The following is a 20,678-nucleotide window of genomic DNA, read 5'->3' on the forward strand; positions in this document are numbered from 1 at the left end:
TCTAAAAATTATATCAAAATAATTTTTTATTATTATATTTTATTTTTGGAAATGAGAAACTATGAAGACGAAGGGTGATACCAGGCAAATTGTTAAAGAGATGTTACTCGTGGCAATCTTTCTTCTGTGCGGCATTTTGTCATACATCTGCAAGACAAGTCGCTTGCCGCCAATGAAAACAGTTGCATTTGACCTTGCAGTTCGGCTACACGCCATCCATCCGCATCACGAACACGCAGCATAGACGAAGCATCCAAATTAGTAAACCCTCCGTTGGATCCTTCTAGATAGCAGCGATCGAGACCTGGAAACATTTATATGAACCGGAGGAGGTTAGGGCACGACCAAATCGAAGCAAGGTCGGGGAAGGAGATGGGGAAGTTGAGTTCAATGGAAGTTTTGCTTCTGCTGCTGCTTTGCGTCGCCGCCGGCGGGGCGATGGCGCAGGAGGCGTCGAATGTGAGGGCGACGTATCACTACTACTACCCGGCGCAGAACAACTGGGATCTGTACGCCGTCAGCGCCTACTGCTCGACGTGGGACGGCGGCCGGCCACTGGACTGGCGGAGGAGGTACGGGTGGACCGCCTTCTGCGGACCCGTCGGGCCGACAGGCCGCGACGCCTGCGGCAGGTGCTTGAGGGTAAGAACCGGTTGAACCGTATTTTCAGTTAATTAATTAATTTAATATAACATTTTAATATTTTAAAAAATATATTAAATATTTGAAGTATTTTAAAAATTAATTTTTCTACGAGATGGTTGAGGCTTGATATGTGGCGGCAGGTTACAAACACAGCTACGGGGAGTCAAGCAACGGTCAGGATTGTAGATCAGTGTTCAAATGGAGGGCTAGATTTAGATCAAGGGGTGTTCTCTCAGCTGGACACAGATGGAAGCGGCTACGCGCGAGGCCACCTGAACGTTAACTATCAGTTCGTTAACTGCAACGATTGAGCGAGCTACCAATACAAATGCCAGCCGAATAAATATGTAATAAATAAATAAATTCGGCAGACTTTAATAATTATTAAATAAAATCTTTTGATAAAAAATGGATTTTTTTTCCTTCTTCTTCTTCGTTCGACGTGCCACCTGATACTTTGGAACCCGAGGGCTACTTTTCAGCGCGGCACGGAGCGACGAATCCGCGCTGCGAAACGTGCGTGAACCGCCGATCGCTGCTTCTTCGCCACCCAAACGTTTCCAATTTAGAAAGCGACAAATCGATCCGTCGTTTCAAAAGTCGATGAGATCGGACGTCCAATCCGGAGAAGGAAAGGAAGAGAGAGGGAGAGGAGGGAGAAGGACTCTGGCGAAGGCTGTTCCTGTTTCTTCTTCTTTCTTTCTTTCTTTGAATACGCGGAGAAGCTTCTTCATCGACGGTTGAACTAATTCCAATTTGAATGTTCGTTTTCGTTTCCTTTTTCTTCCGGAATTAATGCTTTTGATTGATATTTGATTGCTCAGATTCTATCTCCAATTCGATACCGAGAGTTCGCTGGAGCTGGTGAGTGAATCAAGCAAGATATTTGCGTGTTTTTTGGTTTATGTGAATCAATCGTCGGACATGGGTGCTGGAACCACAGCAGCACCGCCAGCGCCGGCGGCGGCGACGCTGTACTGTTACTTCTCGGTGCTCCTCGGGGCCGTCTCCGAGTGGTGCCTGATCGTGATCCTGCTGACCAACGCCGCTTTATCCTACACCGCCACAAGGTTCGCCCGCCTCTGCAACCTGCCGCCGCCCTGCCCTTTCTGCTCCCGCCTCGACCACGTCCTCGGCGGCGAGCGACGCGGCTTCTACCACCACCTGCTCTGCCGCGCCCACAAGCTCGAGGTCTCCGCGCTCGTCTACTGCCACGCCCACCGCCGCCTCGCCAACTCCCGCGGCATGTGCGAGGCCTGCCTCCTGTCCTCCCCCGCCGCCGCATGCCGAAAGCCCAAGCCCTCGATCACCCCCGGCGACGACCCTCTTACGTTCGACGGAGACGACCACCCAGGCGCCAGATCCTGCTCATGCTGCGCCGAGCCCTTCACTCTCTCGCGGGCGATCTGCCACGGGAAGAAGAAGAAATCCTCCGCCAAGATCGACGTAGCCGGAATCAACAACGTGCCGGCGGGCCGACGAGTCCAGCTAAGAAAGAGGCAGTGGAAGAGCTCGGATCGGCCGGGCGCCATGCCGGACGTAGGCTACAGCGAGCTAAAGATCACATCGGGGTCGGAGACGGAGATACCCTACTCCGACGACGACTGCTACGACGAGAACGAAGAGGGGGACTCGCCGATCAACGGCGTTAAGGACATAGAGGAGGAGTCGGCGTCGGTGGCGAGAGCGTGGCGGCCGTCGACGGCAGTGGAGGAGTTGGTTCCCGAGAGGCTCATCCATCCTAACCCTAACCCTGTTACTAACCATCCGCAGCGCTCGCTGCTGTTCAACTCTGAGAAGAAGCCGGCCGAGAATGATTCGAATAAAGTCGATCCCAAGAACACTGCTGTGGAATCGAAGGAGAGAACGATCGAACAGGTTCCTCATCGAGGTAATCTCTTCAATTTCGTACTTTACCTGTTATTTTATTTTGCCCTAATCGATCACTCCAACAGCGGCGGCGGCTTCCGATGCCAATCCTAGCATCAACGATCCGCCTACATCGGCGCGCGCGATCTTGCTGGAGCGCAACGAGAGCTTCAAGAACGCACTGGCGAAGAAGGGGATGATGATGTCGCCGCGGATCTCCGTTCTGGCGGAGGACTTGAAGCTCCGGCTGTCCCAGAAATCCTACCATGCTCTGGATCTGCCGTGGAGCGGCGACATGATCTTCAGCCCCCGCTTCGCGGAGATCGACGCCTCGACCTCCGCCGGGTTGCAGAGCATCGCGAAGCGGCTCGCCGTGGAGCGCAACAACTCGAGCCTGGAGAGCTACGACGCGTGCGTGGTCTCCGACGTGGAGGCGGAGACGTCGACGGAGCGTCTGCGGCAGCAGATCGAGCTGGACCGGAAGACGATGAGCGCGCTGTACAAGGAGCTGGAGGAGGAGCGGAGCGCCTCGGCGGTAGCGGCCAACGAGGCGCTGGCGATGATCAACCGCCTGCAGGAGGAGAAGGCCGGGATGCAGATGGAGGCTCTGCAGTGCCTGCGGATGATGGAGGAGCAGTCGGAGTACGACCAGGAGGCAATCCACAAGCTCAACGACCTGCTGACCGATCGAGAGAAGGAGCTGATGGATCTGGAGGCAGAGCTGGAGAGCTCTCGGAAGAGGCTCGCCGGGGAGGAGCGGAATCCCCGCAGCGAGGCTGAATTCAGCGACCTGGTGGCCGGATTCGACGAGGAGAAGGCGCAGATCTCGGCGTGCTTGAAGAATCTGCAGGACCAAATCAACAACACGTCGAGCTCAACCGACGCAGCGCAGATCGATCTGCAACTGCAAGACGAGGTCCTGAAGCTGAACGAGAGACTGCATGCGCTCGAGGAGGACAAAGCCCTGCTCGGCCACGCTGTGAGTGCGCTGAGGCATGGAGGCGACGGAGTCAGGCTAGTGCAGGAAATGGCGCGGCAGTTCAAGGAATTGAGAACGATTCCGGCGACATAAAGGTGGCGGAGGATCGGAGCAGAGGCTCCAGTTCCAATTCTGTTTTTGACTGACGTTTCTTAATTACACAACGAGATTTGTAGGCATTCGAATTTGGAAGGATAGATTTTGATTGCAATCACGGTAAATTTAGCAGGAAACATGGATGAAATATAGCAAGAAACACTGATGTTTACTAGCAGTGATCTGCTCAGTTGTTTACTAAACGATAATAACCGAACGATAAGTGGATAAATGCACTGCTAATTAATTCATGTTTACGCAGTGACTTGCAGTAATACAATCGCGTAATCCCTTCATGGACTCCGGCAACCGCCGCCGCCGCCGCTGCCGCCACCTCCTCCTCCTCCTCCACCGCTGCCATGATGACCCCGTCCACCACCTAAACCCACATGGTGCCCAAGGCCACCTCCATCCCCGGCGCCGCCGCCTCCTCCTCCTGCTCCGCTCCCACCACCGAGGCCACCCAATCCTCCCAGTCCACCAAGTCCCGTTCCTCCTCCCAACCCGCCACCGCCAAGGCCGCCGATGTCTCTGAAAAAGGGCACGCCGCCGAAACCACCGAGTCCGCCGATGCCGGCGAAAACGCCAGGCCCGCCGAACGACATAAAATTCTTCTGCTCTTCGACGCCGGCTGCCGGGCCAGCGGCCGGTTTCTCGGATCTCAGTCGTGCCTCCTCTTCCGGCACCTTCCTCGAGTGCGCACCGTGAGCCAAAGCAAAAGCTATCGCCATCACGACCAAGAAATTCCAACTCGCCATTTTCTACTTGCAAATTTTGGAGCGAGAAGCCTCTTATAGAGGTCTGCGGGCGGCGGTGGGAAGTCCAAGAAGTTCTTTAATTAATCTGTTCATGTGGATGCATTAGAATTCCTCGGCGAAGCCACGAGAAGAAGATGGCGATGTCTTGTTCATGCAAAACAAATGAAGGCATATAACGAAATCGGCGAAATGAACAATTACCGCCCACCGAACGCATTGACACCTTCTATTTTTGAGAACATAGACAGTTTGGAAGCTAGGAGGCAAACTGCAATTTAATCGAACGTTTTGGGATATTTTAAGTAAATATGTAAACTTTATGGAGCAAATCGGAATTTCCTTCGGTTATTATCGCACATCTTTAATGGGCCGTTTTGTCGGCCCATAAACCTGGCGGCCCTCCCCACTTCCATTTATTTAAACCAGGACCAAATCTTGACCCTGTTTACTCTCTCAAATTCGATCGAATGATCCAACGGCTGAGAGAGTCGCGTTCAAATGAAGCGGACCATGCGTGGGAAACGACGTCGATCGTAGCCAGACGCCTTTTTTAGGGTTCGCCACCGCTCGTTGAAATCGCACTTCCCGTCTTTTTCTGCTTCTTCCCCATCGCACTTCTCGGAAATCAATCTAATGGTAACGTCGCCGATCTACTTCCTCTTCTGCTTCTCGAAATTATTTTGGGGTTTTGATTTGCAATTTTTTGGGGGTTTTTTGTTGTTGTTTTTGAAGGCATTGCCGAATCAGCAAACGGTGGACTACCCGAGCTTTAAGCTTGTGCTTGTCGGCGATGGCGGGACAGGTAAAATGGTTCTTTCTCTTTTTTTTTCTCCTGGTTCGAGTGATCTTTGCCAGCATGATTTGGTTTCAAAACTCGCCGTATCACGAACTGCTTTGATCGTCGTCGGGTTAAGGTTATGAAGATTTGCTACTGTTGTTTTATCGATTTCAATCTCTTTTACGTGAAATCTCTGTCTAGGCTTTTCTTCTGCTGGTATGGCATCAATATTTGTCCATGTTGATAAGCGTTCATTGCTGAATGTGTAACGACGATATGTACAGAAGCTTTTCTTTGGCCGCTTCGTTTCCCATTTATTTTCTGTTCGTTTTAGGGCAACACAATACTGTACTTAAATTGCATCTAGTTTGTTTCCCCTTGACTTTTTGTGTAGAAAATTTATCCTTTGATTTCGTACCTCTGCGCCTGTAGTTATCTTATTCCTATGGTGTGATACAGGGAAAACAACATTTGTGAAGAGGCACCTTACTGGTGAATTCGAGAAGAAGTATGAACGTGAGTATCATGTTAATCTTATTGTTTTTAGTTGTTTTGTTTGGTAATATACTAATATGCATCGCAATGTCTTGGGGTTTTTTAGCTACAATCGGTGTTGAGGTCCATCCTCTTGATTTCTTCACAAATTGTGGGAAGATCCGATTTTATTGCTGGGATACTGCTGGTCAGGAAAAATTTGGTGGTCTGAGGGATGGATACTAGTATGTTCTGACTCGTGTTTATTTTTATCATTGCATTCTAGTTGATAAATGCAAGTTGATATAGTTTGTTGGCACCTGCTACTGATCATGTTGATGTTTCTCAATGATTTCTTCTTATTATTCCTTTTGATATGAAATAGGACATTGGCTTACCATACAGGCAGATATTGTGGACTCTCTATCCAATGAATACTCTTCATTTAAGATTGAAAACCATTAGCTGTTTAAAAATCTTTATTATACTCAATATTGCTCATTTTTCAATTCAGGGTTTTCCTTATTGTTTTGAATTTACTGGTAGGTTGATAGTTTTGATAGGATTAGTTCCCCATAATATATGACAAACTTGTGGTTTATCGATTGCATTTAGAGAAAAACAAACTGTTTATGTGGGATTTTTTAGATAATTGGATTTTCCATTTTGAAAAGCAATGGATGATAGCTTAGTTTTTTTATCTTTTCATACTCATGTTTGTCAAATTCTGTTTATTGTGAATTAAATGGGTATTGAAAGCTTGTTGCTTTTCTAATCTGGTTTTGCCATCTTTCTTTTACAGTATTCATGGTCAGTGTGCTATAATCATGTTTGATGTGACTGCAAGGTTAACCTACAAGAACGTCCCAACATGGCACCGGGACTTATGCAGGTTGCTACTTAGAACACATGAAGATGAATATGCAGTTCCTGACACTTCAAAATATCTAACAATTTTGTCTGCTTTTTTGGTGAAATCAGGGTTTGTGAGAATATTCCTATTGTTCTGTGTGGCAATAAGGTTGACGTGAAGAGCAGGCAGGTTAAAGCAAAGCAAGTTACCTTCCACAGGAAGAAGAACCTCCAGTATTATGAGATCTCAGCAAAGAGCAATTATAACTTCGAGAAGCCATTCCTTTATCTTGCGAGGAAACTTGCAGGGTAAGTAGGTGATAATTAGTTTCTGCAATTATTACTGCTAGAAAAAAAAAAGAGAAATAATAATAATGGTAAATGCCATGACAGGGACCCCAACCTTCATTTTGTTGAGTCACCTGCACTGGCGCCTCCAGAGGTTCAGATTGACTTGGCCGCACAGCAACAGTAAGTACAATTGATATATATGCTTTTAGATTTGTTTTGATTTTTTCCTTGTGGGTCCATTCTAATTGCTGCCTTAAGTAGACATATATAGTGAATAAGTGACCCTATTCTTAGCACCCAAATGTTATAAGAAATAAATAAGAAATAGTTTCACAATGATAAAATGAATGGCTTGTGTCTAATTCAGGGCATTCAATGTACTACTCTGTCTACTTGGCCCAAAGCAGGTACTGACTCGATATGCCCTATTCACCCGTTGGACTTCTTTGGCTTGCCTCTCCTTACCAATGTGATCGATAACCCCCCGTCTGTTTGCTAAGTGCTTGTGTGGCCCAACCAACACAATAGGTCAGTTTGATCCAAGCACTCGGTCAGTGTGGCTGCACTAACTCGTTTTGCTCTACCAGCCTGCTCCAACCAATTGGTTCTGTTGGTGCACTTTCGCCCAACCTACCTGATGATTGTGCAATAGACTTGTCTGACTTAAATAAGGTTGTATTATTTGAAGAATGAATAACTGCTTCGAAATATCGCCAGGAATTATTCCTTGATGATAGGATAGACCAAGGATGTATTAAGGAATAAAAAATAACCATTCTCATAAACTAAATTGATCTTTAGATTTTATACACGTAATGAGTGGCTTCAAGTTAAGTTCTTTATAAGATTTTGTTCATATTTATGACTTTGCTCTGTTTTATTTTCTTTTTCAGACATGAAGCTGAGCTTGCTGCAGCTGCCGCTCAGCCGCTTCCGGACGACGACGATGATCTGCTTGATTAGAAGCGTTATGTAGTGTGTTGTTTTCCAAGGTGTGCTATGATATGAACCAACGGACTTTGTTTTTCTGCCCATTTTTAGAATTGGCGCTGAATGCTTTTCATTAGTTTATTCAAGAATGTTTCTCCTTTGATGTGGAACATAATATGTGGATAACTCTGCTAATCTCAATGCCGTTTATATCATTTGGATCATTTTTTAACGCCGTTCATTTTGAAAACCTTTTCTCCTGTTTTACACTGTTTCCTTGAGCGGAAATGGGGGGATGGAAGAAAAGAGGACTTGAAAACATCCTTCCTGGAAAACGGAATTATAAAAAAAAACCAGAATTCATTAATTGCAATTGTACTACTTGTACTGCCACAAACCATGTGTACTGAACCCAATGGATATTTATTTCTTTTAAAATTTATTTTTCTTCTGACCCCACAATTTCCTGGATTTTTCTTTAAAAAATATGATTTCTCGTTTTCACTTTAATTTCCTTCCTTATTTAAAACTCCATTTCAATTTTAAAACCAGAATTACAATTTATTTACAATTTTTAAAAAATACATATTGTGTATATTTATCAAGCTACAAAGTAAAGCAATCACTTCTAAATCGGATCAAGCCCGGTCCAACCCCAACCGGAGGAGCTGTCACGTGCTCCCCAAACGCCGCGAACTTATTGGATCCCCGGCCGCCGGACTGTCGAGGGAGGTTCTCCGGCACGATGTTCTCCAAAGAATTCTCCCGCCACTGTGGGCACCTCCGCTTGTCGCTCCACCGCACGATCTTTCCCGCTCCCGACCCCACCGCCTCCGCCCTGACCTCGCCGGCTAGCACCTCCCCGTCGCCGCCCAGCCCGATGGCGGATCCGATCAAGACGCACGCCGCCGTCGACACGCACTGTCTCCTCCAGCTGACTTCCGTCCTCTGAGACCTGCCATCGAACGCGTTTAGATCAAGAGGGAGAGATCGTATCGGGAATACTGAATCACGCATCGAGCGCTTACCACGGAGAGAACAGCGTGGGGGAAGGAGGAGGAGCGGGAGGAGGGAGAGCGGGCGGCAGCGGAGTCGGCCGGAGGCAGGCGTGGATCGAGATCGCCATTGCTTTCGCTCGCAACCCGTTCGATGAAACGTCCCAGAGTCGATGCGCGTGCCCTGCTCGGGCACGATCGACGGCTTCTTAAATTGTACAAATAAATAAACGATAACCGTCAGATAAAGTGGGACTATGACACGGACGGTCGATACTTTCCCAGCTTGCTTGCCGTCTAAAGTAACCCAGTAGCGTGCGAGCTCCCGCGACACGTCGGATGAACTGGGTCCGGCTTCCGAGATATTGTTGCACCCAGAACGAATCTTCACTCGGTTACTCATACCGAAACTTACCCGCAGAGTTACTGGACCAATGTCTAACAACGAAGTTGGTAGCTAAGGGGAAACTTTAAGACGCTATTTTCCTTTTGCACGACATTGGACGTTGCTGACCTTTGATCGCTTAAGAACCGTCGGATGATGATCGGTCGGTGGATGGAAGAGGCCAAAGGAGAACACGAAACTAGTGTTTTTCTTCGTTGAGTAGGTAGAGCAGCGTACGAGAGTGGATTAATGTTACGCTTGTTTTGACCTCGAGCGAGCTTTTTTTTTCTTTTCATTTTTCCTTATTTTGTTCTCTTTTTTTCCCACTTTGCAACGATGACAATAAAGTGTTCTTGTTGGTATTCGTATTTTTCTCATTTGTTTCCAACAGTTTTTGATCCGTGAGGAACATGTCTCTCTGTAGAGATTCTTACACATGCAATCCATGGAAAATGGAAGCTACAAGTCACCTCTATCAAATGCATGAATTCCGGGATGTGAACTGGAAGATGGAAAAATAGAATTGTCAACAAATAAGGCACACTTAAAATCGAGAAATTGCTAAAAAAAAAGCGCATCTAATTTTAGATTTACCCAACAGCGTATTTATTTTCCAATTATCACTCCCACCAATTACTGTGTATTAATACTATCATTATGGTAATTTTTTTAAAAAATACAGCAGTACTGAAGCTGATTTTAGAATTTACATAGTACCCATATTGTTGTTGGCACCCCAATGGTTGATGGAAAGGGTAAAATGAAAAATAAATACGCTCTTTGATAAATTTAAAAGAAAGAGTAAAAAAAATAAAATGAAATAAATCTTCTACCAGTCTTTCTTATTTCATGCCTAAATGTTTTTTGTTTTTTTTTTTTTATTTTGTTAAATTCTGAATCCTGTGGTAATGAGCGAAAGAAGACCAAATTTTACGGAACACAATGCTAGTGTTCCTGGTCCAAAGCTTGATCCGAGAACACATGTACAGAGAGGCCCTCAACAAGACAACCAAAGTCTATATTTGTCACAATGCAGCTCCCCTATAAATTGTACGAGGTAGATAGGAGAAAGAGTTGCCTCCATTGCTGAATAGCTATTTGTTCTGTTCTGTTCCTTGAAGCAAAAAGGTTAGCGCGCATAGATGGAAGGTGAAGGAAATGTGAGTCATGCAAAGAAGGAAAAGGAGAAGACGAACGATCCGGTCAAGCTTAGGATGAAGGTGGAAAAGCTCGATGCCAAGATTGATGCATTGAAAGCCAAAAAGGAGGAGATCATAAAGCAATTATATGATCTTGAAGGAGCTGGATCTTGAGCAATTGTTGACCTCCATGAAGATCGATCGATGACACTATTCTTTATTGTTTTGTTGTTTCATTTAACCGAAATTTCTGTTTTCATCCTTGAGTGGGCAATAAACTTTAACGGGGTTTGGATAAAGGGTAACATAGAAGCTATAATTCTACGGCCGATACTTTGCAATCGCATTCAATGTTCCAGAGTGAAAAGGATGAAGATGGCACCCCATTGCATCCTTTGACCGTGCCAACTGTCTAAGACAAAGATGTTAACCAAGGCAATACTTTACAATCGAACGCAATTGGCATTAGTTCGGACGGTCATAGCATCCTCGTGATGTGCAGAGCACCCTTGAAATATAATCTTACTTGTCCGATCGGCAAAGGGAGACGGACACAGATATCTCAGGACAGCATGCACACATCTTCAGATCACCAACGTCTCATTTGACACCCACCCACCAAGATGAACTGCATAATTCTTGAAAATGTGCATCTGCAAGTAATGGATTTGTCCCCCATTTCTTTCACGCTAACCGACTTCTTTTCGGCGTTATACAGTAGAAAAACAAGTAGCAACCGATCGCCAAAACATAACACATGGTTAGTGCAGGGCCTATTTAACTTCAAAATATAACTGTCCAAGTTAGATGATTCAAGAACAGGTCTCTTGTCAATACAAATTACAATGGAAGTTTTTCCTATTCTGTGTGGTGTTTCGAGTGACCGACCGCATCATCGTACCGTTTGGCTACTTCCAAAGCTTTACAAATTTATCGTGACTGGCTGATGCAATTACTCCGGTCACATTTGAAGCCGCCAAAGCTGCAATCAGACCTTCATGAGCAGTACGAGTCATGGTCTTGTTCTTCTCCATGTCCCAAAATTCTAGAGACTGCAATGAGAAGAGCAACTTCAATCAGTACGAATTAGTGGAGAGAAAAAAGGGAAACAAAAACACCACAAAGTCCATACAACTATTAGGGGTGCAAGTTAAGAAACGAAGCTTCGATGATTTTTACTATAATTCTCGGTATACAAAAGCGAGTTCGACGCAGCCAACTTGCCTGGTAGCAACCAATTATGAGCACCTTAGGATAGTTAGGGTGAAAAACACATGAATGGAACTTGCTGCCATTGCAACTCAACTCATGCACACATTCTCCTTCGCTTCCCAAACCAAAAGACCAAACTCTGACAGAGTCCTCGCTAACAGAAGCAAGAAGATCACCAGAAGAGTTCCAGCAGATGGAATCAACATGTTTTGTATGACCCTGAAGTTGAACGCATGTTGATAAGCCATATTAACTGTTCAACTTTAGAAAAATAGCTAAACATAAAGGAGAAACAACATGACATGAAGAACTAAATATTAATTCCTGATGTTAGTCAAAATGCTCTTATGCACATTTAGTGAATGCTTAAGATTTCAGATAAAAGCAACCGACCTGCAGCGTCTGCCTGCGACCTTGTGTTTCAACATCTAGTACACAGATGGTGCTCTCTGCAGCAACGGCTAGATACCTACCCTGACGGGGTTGAAACCTCATTTGAGTAGTTCCACCCTGAATGCAAGGAGAAGAATAAATTCGTTGAAAATTAGAAGGGTATACTTTTAGGATCAGCAAATTCATAGCAATGTTTTGTGTACCTTGAAAACTCTGGCACAGTTACCATTGTTTATACTCCAGAAACGCATTTCACCATCACTATCACAAGAACAGATAAGATCCTCTTTACTTGGGTGAAAGTCCAAAGACATGACAGATGCAGAATGACCAGTGAAAGTTCGAAGTGAATAGCCTGGCTGTGCATCAGAAATCATATAGCAAATTCCAATGTTTAATGACCAATCATGAATGGAGAAGTAACAGATCAATTTGATTGTAGTCCTCAAGTTCCTGATTAGTGAAATCAATGTAGTGCATTCACATAAATATTGATAATGCAACAATTAGCAAATTTGCTCCTAAAAAATAATACATTAATACGATCATTCAGGGGATGAGGAACAAGGTCCCTGATATTGTTGATATATTTAAGTGATACATGAAGACTTATCCTCTAATGGAAAACGACATTTGATTGTGGATAATTTCCTCCATTAACTGATGTTGGGCTACTAGACAAATGAGCTTTTGAGAACAATTCCTTGAGATCTTCTCAAGGATGATTAAAATATAAAAGCCATGAATTGTCGGGATAAACAATTTAATGGACATCACTCTGCTTAATAGGAAGAACAACTGCACTTGCTGGCTATAATATCTAATTTGTACAACTACAGAGCAAGAGAGACTACTGATATGAAGTTGACCTAGCTGTTCAACTATTGCTTGTTCTTGATGAACAAATCCTCTTTCTTTCAAAAATATAAGCAGCAAAATCCACAGATCATACATAAAATTCGACTAAAGACACTAAAAAAGAGCTGGAGGTTTTTTTTCATTATAAGGAAAAAACAATACCCATGTAAACACATGCCCACACTTGATATTGAAATACTTGTTTACAGTTCTTTACGGAAAGATTATTAGATTATGACAACTGAAAGATAACACATCTCGCAAAATCCCCCTAACAACAGCAGAATTATTCCATAACGCTGAGGATGATGGTTTAGATTAACTGACTCAAGACAGTCTCACCCTATGAGCTAGCTAATTACCCAATCATGTATGCCAAAAATATACCATTAGCGATAGAATATCAGGCAAAAATGTCGGTCTGCACTTGCAAATCATGAGTAAGACATTTCACTTGTTCAGCCTTATCCCGAAGAAAACCCTTTGCTTTTTTTTCTTTGCATAAATACGACTTCAATTTGGCTATCCAAAATAAATTCAAACATCTAAATGTTAGCACATTGATGGCCTTGGCATATGATCATAATGGTCATTCTTAACTGAACCAGATGTACTGGTCAGCAGAGTGCAAAATAATATTGCTTCAACCAAAGTTTACCCATTTGCCAAAGCATGCAAATATCTGAGCAAAGCATGCCTTGGCTAAGGTTGTTGGAACAACTCCATAGGGTAACCTATGTGCGCATCATCTCTTCCTAATTAATTATTAGGACAAAGTGGTGGAAATAGTCTGATTCTTTCAACTCAATACACAATCTTCTGGAGATCATCAATTCGAAGATTGTGGCACATGTAATTGAAATCTAGAAGTAAATTTTTTAGACAAATAAACATGGACCAAATGAGTGTTCCAAGTCCAACTATAAGGTATTATTGATTTGTACGTAACTCAAACATTGTTAGGTACCACATCTTTGTATCTTCCCAGATAAACATCTAAACACTCTCCTGCATGTGATGAGATAAAGATACATACTAAATAAGATGGATGCAAGCAAACATTGAAAAAGATAACTAGCTATAAATGAGCCCAAAATGATTAGAAGTTTTTAAGAATGAAAGTTGATCACTAAATACTAACATTATCAGCATCCCACACTCTCACAGTCTTGTCAAATGAGGATGTAGCTAGACGAGGCAAGCTCGAACTAAACCGAACATCAGTAATCAGCAAGGAGTGCTCCTCCAGTGAAGATTTGAGCTTCAAAGAGTCAGCATGCCACAAAACTGCCTGCACAACAAAATCATATCAAGGTTTAGAGAAGTGGGAAGTATTGGATTATCAGTGACAATTAATTGGCGAGCCATTATATTACAATTAACCTTTTTATCATGTCCTCCAGTTGCAAGGAGTTTCCCATCTGATGAGAAGTGGCAACAAACAACTTTATTTGAACTTGCTCTAGCCGCTACAATCTCAGTAAATGGGAAACCTAAAAAGCAATTACTGACATCAAATAGTGCAATACAACCAAGAAGTTCGGCTTTGAAGGCAATCAATGTTAGAAACAGGAAAAAGGGTTAAGCAAAAAAAAAGATAGGTAATTCTTCAAATGTTTTGAATGGGAAATAATGAACAAGCAAAGGCTGGAAAAAAAGTAAAACCTTTTGCAGAATCCATAGAGCGACCAACATCTCTTGGGTCCATATCATCATGAGATAGAAAGGACTCTACGTTATCATCCAAAGATGCATCTTCCACAAAGCGATCCATGTCAGCCTGCAAGTAAAACGTCATTATCCTCCTTTCATGAAAAAGTGCCAATTATGAAATACAAAATTTCAGATTCATGGCATAGCATCAGTTAATAAATGACAAGCAATCCTATATAATTACCAATTGGTTGGTAGGAGATGTCAGAGGACCATTCCCATCACCAAACATCATCAGAGGCTTAGATGAGCCACCATTATGTTGCAACTGTGCAATTGACATTACATCTCCTGGTGTATGAGTCGATGGTGTTGAGGGTGCAGAGCTTGGAGAAGGCCCAGTGGTATTTGCTGTTCCAGAGCTATTTGCAGGTCCAGAGGATGAAACAGCCTGCTTTCGTTTCCGGCCATTTTGATTGTTTGATGTCTACAATTCATTAACAATAGTTGTCAAGATTTGCGGGAAAAATAGGAAACCAGATGTTTTTGTTTTACCTTTTGCTGATTTACTATGAGGGAAAAGAAAAAAAACACTCAGTAGTGTTGCATAGAGCTCAATGCAGAGATAAGAATTGTGTAAACGACTCCAAATAATTGGAATAAGCACAGCTTAACCATGATGACAGTGCGACAAAGGCAAAAATTCACTTCAATACCAAGATAAGGTGAAATAATACCTGATCAGCCCCTCTAAAGGAATTTGACATGCTTCCATCAACAGTCATACTAGCTGCTGCAAGTTTCTCTTGAAGGAGATGATTAGAATTTTGAGATTGTTGGCTTGAAAGGACATGCTGTTGAAGCTGCTGTTGCTGTTGCTGACTGCTGCTTTGTTGTTGTTGAGGTTGCAACTGAGCTATTTTCTATTACAAGCACAGAAAACTTTTGAGCAAGATGTGCAATGTGGCATAAAACCATAGAATAAAAGAAAAAGCTGTGAACCTTCATCAATAAATCAGAATCAGTACGAGGCATTAGCGGACTTGGAGATTGCATGGGAGAACCTACATTGGGTATGACATCATTAAGAACATTTGACTGGCCATCCTTCCCTGGAACCATGTTCCTGCTGTTCAGAAGCATTCTTAGCCTTCTGTTATCAATATCTGCAGCCGTTGGTGAGTTCATATTTTGCTGTGCCTGGAGAAGCAACTGCTGTTGATGTGGACTTAGAAATTGCAGTTGCTGAAGTGATTGAGGTGATGACTGCACAAATGACTTCTGCTGTTGTAAAAGTCCTGAACGAAGTTGATCAAGACCCTATAAGATAAAGAAATAAGCACAATAAGATATTTTGCTTCAATAATACTTCCCAAGCCCAAATCAAAATTTCCTACAGAGACTGAAAGAATGAAAGAAATTCATATTCATAAAAGGTTCAGCATATTGAACTACCAAATGAATGTAACTGCAAATACCTCTCAAATTAAAGAACCTTTTTCACACACAAAAAAAAACATATAAAAGCAACAATAATTAGGATCTTCCTATTCAGCTATTCCAAAAGGTAATACTTACTGTCAGTGGCCAGCCTTTAAGAGTCAGATTGTTACCAACCTGATTGGGTCCTGCTAACAAAACACAAAGAGTTGGTGAGTCTGCTGAACACAAGGTTAGTGAGTCTACTCAAATGCAAGTACCATTAGGTAAAAAACTAAATAAAAAAGAAAAGTGGCTTCTCCCACTAAGCCTGCCCCTCCATAAGAAAAGTAAAAGAATGATTTCTCCTTAGGTCAGTAGCATCATGCATAAGAACAGCACAAATAAAGGATATACAAACAAAAGTCAGCCAGGAGGCATAAAGGAAACAAGTAGTAAAATTCTTGCAAACTCAAACTTCTAACCGATGCTACCTGGCACTCCAATTAATGAAGCATCAGGACCAGCAACTCTCGGATTCAAAATTGGAATAATCTCACTCTTTATTTCCTGTAAATGATACAATTATAGAACAAACAATAGATAGCTAGAACAGCAACATTTCAGTAACACATACCTGTGATGACCCAGGAACTTGCTGATTCCTGGTCTGAACCTGCTGAAGAGGCCCTGATAGACCACCAGCTGACCCATGCAAAACATGCCTGTATTTAATGCATTGGATCAATGATGTCAATTTTGATTGAGAACACATTATGATTGAAGAATATCCATAATAACTTACAGTTATGTTCAGGAAACATGCTAAACAGAAAGAGTTGAAAAACAATATATGTATAACCATGTCAATATATACAGGCCTTGGATTCTATTTTAAGTTCATATTTCAAATGATATGCACATTATTGAACTGTCACAAAATTCTAGAGCTAACTGAGCACAAGAACATTCAGCCATGTCAAGCAAGCATACCCTGAAGGTTGAGCTGAAGCTGCAGCCGACTTCAGTATGGATGCATGGTTAGGATCCATGACCTGGCCCACATTATCACCAAACCTCTGAACATAGAAGATGAGTGATCAATTAAATCAAATACTATAGAAGACAGGCTAGTTATATCTCTTAGGGTAAAACAGTGGTATGTCAATAGTAGTACTTTAACTGTAGCTTCGTCCAAGGAATCTCGTTGCAGGGGCAACTTTAACCGTTCTTCATACATTTTTGTTGCCAATGCATTAGCAGTTCCAGGATTCTGCCGCATCAAAGAATCTGTACTAACAAGCCCACCAGCATTCCCATTTAATAGCTGAGCTCCCTCTCTACGTTGTGGTTGGTGTTGTTGTTGTTGTTGTTGTTGCTGCTGCTGCTGCTGTGCCTGCCTCTGTAACAACAGTTGCTGAATTTGAATATGTTGTTGTTGCTGTTGTTGCTGTTGTTGCTGCTGCTGCTGTTGCTGCTGTTGTTGCTGCTGCTGCTGAGATGGTTGCTGCTGTTGCTGTTCTCTTGCTTTTATAAGTTGAGTCTAGCATAAAATTCAACATGAGTGTTTAGACAAAAAAAAACTTATCCCAGGATTAGAAACTTACATAAACAAATATAGTCATATGTCAATTTGTCAAGTTCCAGTGATATGTAAACTGTAAGATCTTTCTCAATCACTTTGTCGCTGCAAATTAGGTATGTAAACTCATTGCAAAATGACCTTTTACTTTTGTTCCTGTTGCACTGAAATGCATTAGCTTTTGTTGCTGCTGCCCTGCTACAATGTCATGGAAAAAAGTGACTGGATCTTCTGAATGAAGAGCAACAGCAACCATGGGCCCATCTCAATGTTAGAATATGCTAATAAATAGTTCAGTCCCAAGTATCAATATGCAAGCCAAGTTCCAGACACTGATAACGACCACATGAACCTTTCTCGTTTGTTCAGATAAAATCAAGGAACCAAAGTTCTTCTGCTAGTGAAGAACATATACCATCAAAAATTTGTTTGCAGAGCATTGGTCTCAACCCTAAGGCTCTTTCATAAAGAAAAAATCATAATGCATTGTCATTACATACTTCAAGCATACTCCCAACTTATAACTAAAGATAGAAAGGCATTGGTATGAACAGAGAGCTAACTTCAGAAGAAGAATGTTTTGCAGTAGAAATAGAGAATCTTACCTCTATATATGAGGCAGCAGCATCTGAGTGCTTTTCATTTGTCCTAGCGATAAATATATCCCAAAACACAGACCACCACTCAAACAGAAACCCACCAGGAGCATCAATAGCTGAGACAAAGGACAAAGAATCCAATTTCTAGAATAAGCTTGAAATCCTAGGCAAACACGCTATAGAACTATTTGCAACATACCCACTGGATCAGATGACACCTTGGCTTCAGCTTGAAAAGCCTTGGCAGTTGCCTGCAAGTTCCTCTTCACCAAATAATCATAAATGTACACATCCAGCCTGGTCTCAACAGCACAGTGAACAACTCCAATATCAGAAAAGATACCATTTTTCACACTCGTAACTGAGAAAAAGGCTATGCAAATGCACGCGTAGAACAAGAACTACAAACTAAACGACTCGCAACCAAAAACAAGCTCAAAAGAAAACGAACGCAGGAGAAAGCCAGTTACTCAAGCTGCCATCGAAAGGAAGCGATCTAAAATCCAAACTTCGGGAACAAAAAGTAACTAAACAAACCGTAAGACCAAACGGACACCTTTCAAACAGATAAAGAGGAAACACTTCATTTCCCAAAGAATAACCGAAATACATCAAGCTGCTCACAAACCCTAGCAATTAATAGCTCAAAGGCAAGTGCACGAGCAGGAGCACCTCCAAACACCCATAAAATCAATCAAATCCCCCAGAAATACAGCCAAACTACAGAAAGCTCACATCTTGTCGGCTTCCCAGTTGGTGTGCGACATGATTCCAAGAGTCACCAAGTCAGTCCCTCTGGATCCTCAAAATCTTCCCCAACTGCGAGAATCCCCTACGAGCTCAACCTCCGCCTCCGACGAGAACCATCATGTTAACAAATCCCTGGCACTTCCTGCTTCCGGCCAAACCCTAGAGACACCGGAAAACTCTCGCCGAAGAAAAGAGATATAAATAGAAGCCGCACAACGCAACGTGGAGAGTGTTTAAAAATCAAAGGAAATAGAAATAATATATTGCTCTAATTTATTATTATATTAACGCACTTTATTATCACAATATTCGTTTTTTAATAAATTTATTATTTGAATAAAAAAATATTTCTTATGTAATATTTTATATTCAACTAAATAAAAGTTCAAGGCGGCTAAAATAGTAAAATCCGATAGAGAAGAAGCATTTTGTATTAATATTTAATTGTTAACCTTTTTTTTATGTGGTCAATAACTTCCCTAGTACGTGAGAATTAATATATATAAATTTAGGAATATTTCAATTTACCTCCTGATTTTTTGTTTTTTCTAGATTTGGGACCAGTATATAGACATTTTTGCACTTGTATTGCTTTATCCGTTTATCGTGTTCTTTAAGTTTTTGGGGGAGGGTTCATCTAGGTATATGGGTCCGGTCCAACCAGTGGTCCCACAAATTGATCGTCAGATAAACCCGAGATGTGCAGATAACTTTTAGCATGGCACCCAATGTCATTAATAGTTCAAATTCTATAGGCAATTGAAAATGTCCAATATGAGATTTAAATCCTAACTATATGAGAATCATCCTTATCATTAATAGTTCAAATCATTTTATCTAGCATGCTCTTTTTATAATTTATTTTATATATACTAGATAGTCAGATCTTATCATCTGACTAATTTTATAGTATATTATCTGATTTAAAATTCTATCCACCAAATAAATTTATCCTTAATTTATTTGTTGATTTTGTAAATTATTTAGAATTTTTTTTTCCATAAACTTCAGGTCAATTAACAAAGAGCAAAATTTAGGCATAAAAATAAGAATGTATAGTATTTTTTTTTAAAAAAAATACTATTTCAATTGACTTTTTCTTTGATTTTTCGTGCTTAATATATAACCTAAGGGGCATTCTGGAAATTGCGTAACTATGGAGAATAAAGTGAAAAAAAAAAATCTCTGAAGAATATGGTAAATGTCGTTGGAGAAGTTGGATGGATTACGGAAGGGGGAATAAAATAAAGGGGGGAAATGAGAATGAATATAGTTCTTATTATTTCAATCACAATTAGTACGAGACAGCGACACGGCACGATGAATGATATCATAGTTCAGTGGCTAAAGGAAGGCCAGTCCTTTAATGGGAATATTTGGTCTTATCTTGGATTTATCTAAATATTGAGATTTGATGGATTATGTGGAATAATTTTTTTTTCCTTTTTTAAAAATAAAAATAAAAATATATTTTAAAAAAAAACATTTCAATGGATTTCCATCATTTATATGGCCCAAATTTACGATCTAACATTATAAATAATTTGTACCCAGTACCATAATCTTGACGGTCTAAATTTATTATTATTTAATAATTCAGATATCTAGTTGTTTAAATTGATTGTCAAAATTTATTCTTCATTCATGATTTGAAGTGATTTTAATTGATATTTCATGTTCCATTTCCCTCGAGATGTTGATCGAGGATGGGAAGGAATTCCTACGGAAAATGCATCTTTCATTGAATGAAGAGTATAGAAAAGAGAACGAAGGGGGGAGAAATGTATCCCGTAGAAAGCACGTGGAAGGAAGAAGAAAAGGAAGAAAAAATTATGAAGAAACAAAAATAATGTAGGGGGAAAACGACTAAGGGAGGTGTCGGAGAAGATCGACTGGACACTCGGCGGAAGCGACCGAAGCCCTTCGTGCACGACAATTCCCTGAGCGTCTTCATTCTCGTCGTCGCCACCCTCATTCTCCTCATGTTGTCGCGCCTCCTACACTCAAGTTGCTACGGCCTC

General features: G+C 42.0%; 5 protein-coding genes across 7 annotated transcripts; 3 read left to right on the forward strand and 2 right to left on the reverse strand.

The window, feature by feature from the left end:
- Nucleotides 1–125: 125 nt before the first annotated feature.
- Nucleotides 126–1,000, forward strand: LOC121985080 (pathogenesis-related protein PR-4-like). Its single transcript, XM_042538348.1, has 2 exons — nt 126–642; nt 786–1,000. The coding sequence occupies exons 1-2, from the start codon at nt 319–321 to the stop codon at nt 954–956; spliced, it is 495 nt and encodes a 164-aa protein (XP_042394282.1). The 5' UTR covers nt 126–318; the 3' UTR covers nt 957–1,000.
- A 221-nt stretch (nt 1,001–1,221) lies between these two features.
- LOC121985077 (myosin-binding protein 1-like) lies at nt 1,222–3,738 on the forward strand. Its single transcript, XM_042538346.1, has 3 exons — nt 1,222–1,384; nt 1,470–2,536; nt 2,601–3,738. Exons 2-3 carry the CDS (start codon nt 1,570–1,572, stop codon nt 3,584–3,586), a joined length of 1,953 nt encoding a protein of 650 aa, XP_042394280.1. The 5' UTR covers nt 1,222–1,384; nt 1,470–1,569; the 3' UTR covers nt 3,587–3,738.
- Nucleotides 3,739–4,825: 1,087 nt separating this feature from the next.
- Nucleotides 4,826–7,887, forward strand: LOC121985081 (GTP-binding nuclear protein Ran-3). Its single transcript, XM_042538349.1, has 8 exons — nt 4,826–4,983; nt 5,080–5,149; nt 5,585–5,641; nt 5,727–5,844; nt 6,402–6,491; nt 6,581–6,760; nt 6,845–6,922; nt 7,636–7,887. Exons 1-8 carry the CDS (start codon nt 4,981–4,983, stop codon nt 7,703–7,705), a joined length of 666 nt encoding a protein of 221 aa, XP_042394283.1. The 5' UTR covers nt 4,826–4,980; the 3' UTR covers nt 7,706–7,887.
- A 288-nt stretch (nt 7,888–8,175) lies between these two features.
- Nucleotides 8,176–8,874, reverse strand: LOC121987657. The gene is made up of 2 exons (XM_042541393.1): nt 8,701–8,874; nt 8,176–8,627 (listed from the first exon to the last, which is right to left on the reverse strand). Exons 1-2 carry the CDS (start codon nt 8,796–8,798, stop codon nt 8,279–8,281), a joined length of 447 nt encoding a protein of 148 aa, XP_042397327.1. The 5' UTR covers nt 8,799–8,874; the 3' UTR covers nt 8,176–8,278.
- A 2,078-nt stretch (nt 8,875–10,952) lies between these two features.
- LOC121985082 (transcriptional corepressor LEUNIG-like) lies at nt 10,953–18,894 on the reverse strand. Of its 3 annotated transcripts, none has more exons than XM_042538352.1 (18): nt 18,643–18,894; nt 18,107–18,204; nt 17,914–18,023; nt 16,904–17,269; nt 16,720–16,805; nt 16,364–16,451; nt 16,221–16,296; nt 15,886–15,935; nt 15,310–15,627; nt 15,045–15,230; nt 14,552–14,794; nt 14,320–14,434; nt 14,038–14,147; nt 13,796–13,945; nt 12,000–12,155; nt 11,797–11,913; nt 11,416–11,622; nt 10,953–11,243 (listed from the first exon to the last, which is right to left on the reverse strand). In XM_042538352.1, exons 1-18 carry the CDS (start codon nt 18,672–18,674, stop codon nt 11,100–11,102), a joined length of 2,652 nt encoding a protein of 883 aa, XP_042394286.1. In that variant the 5' UTR covers nt 18,675–18,894; the 3' UTR covers nt 10,953–11,099. The 3 variants fall into 3 exon arrangements, with proteins under 3 accessions (XP_042394286.1, XP_042394287.1, XP_042394285.1); XM_042538353.1 differs by having other exon boundaries at nt 15,376–15,627; nt 15,886–15,938; XM_042538351.1 differs by having other exon boundaries at nt 15,886–15,938.
- Between the last annotated feature and the right edge of the window lie 1,784 nt (nt 18,895–20,678).

This window comes from Zingiber officinale, chromosome 5B (genome assembly GCF_018446385.1).
Source record: "Zingiber officinale cultivar Zhangliang chromosome 5B, Zo_v1.1, whole genome shotgun sequence".
In the NCBI taxonomy this organism is placed as follows: Eukaryota; Viridiplantae; Streptophyta; class Magnoliopsida; order Zingiberales; family Zingiberaceae; genus Zingiber; species Zingiber officinale.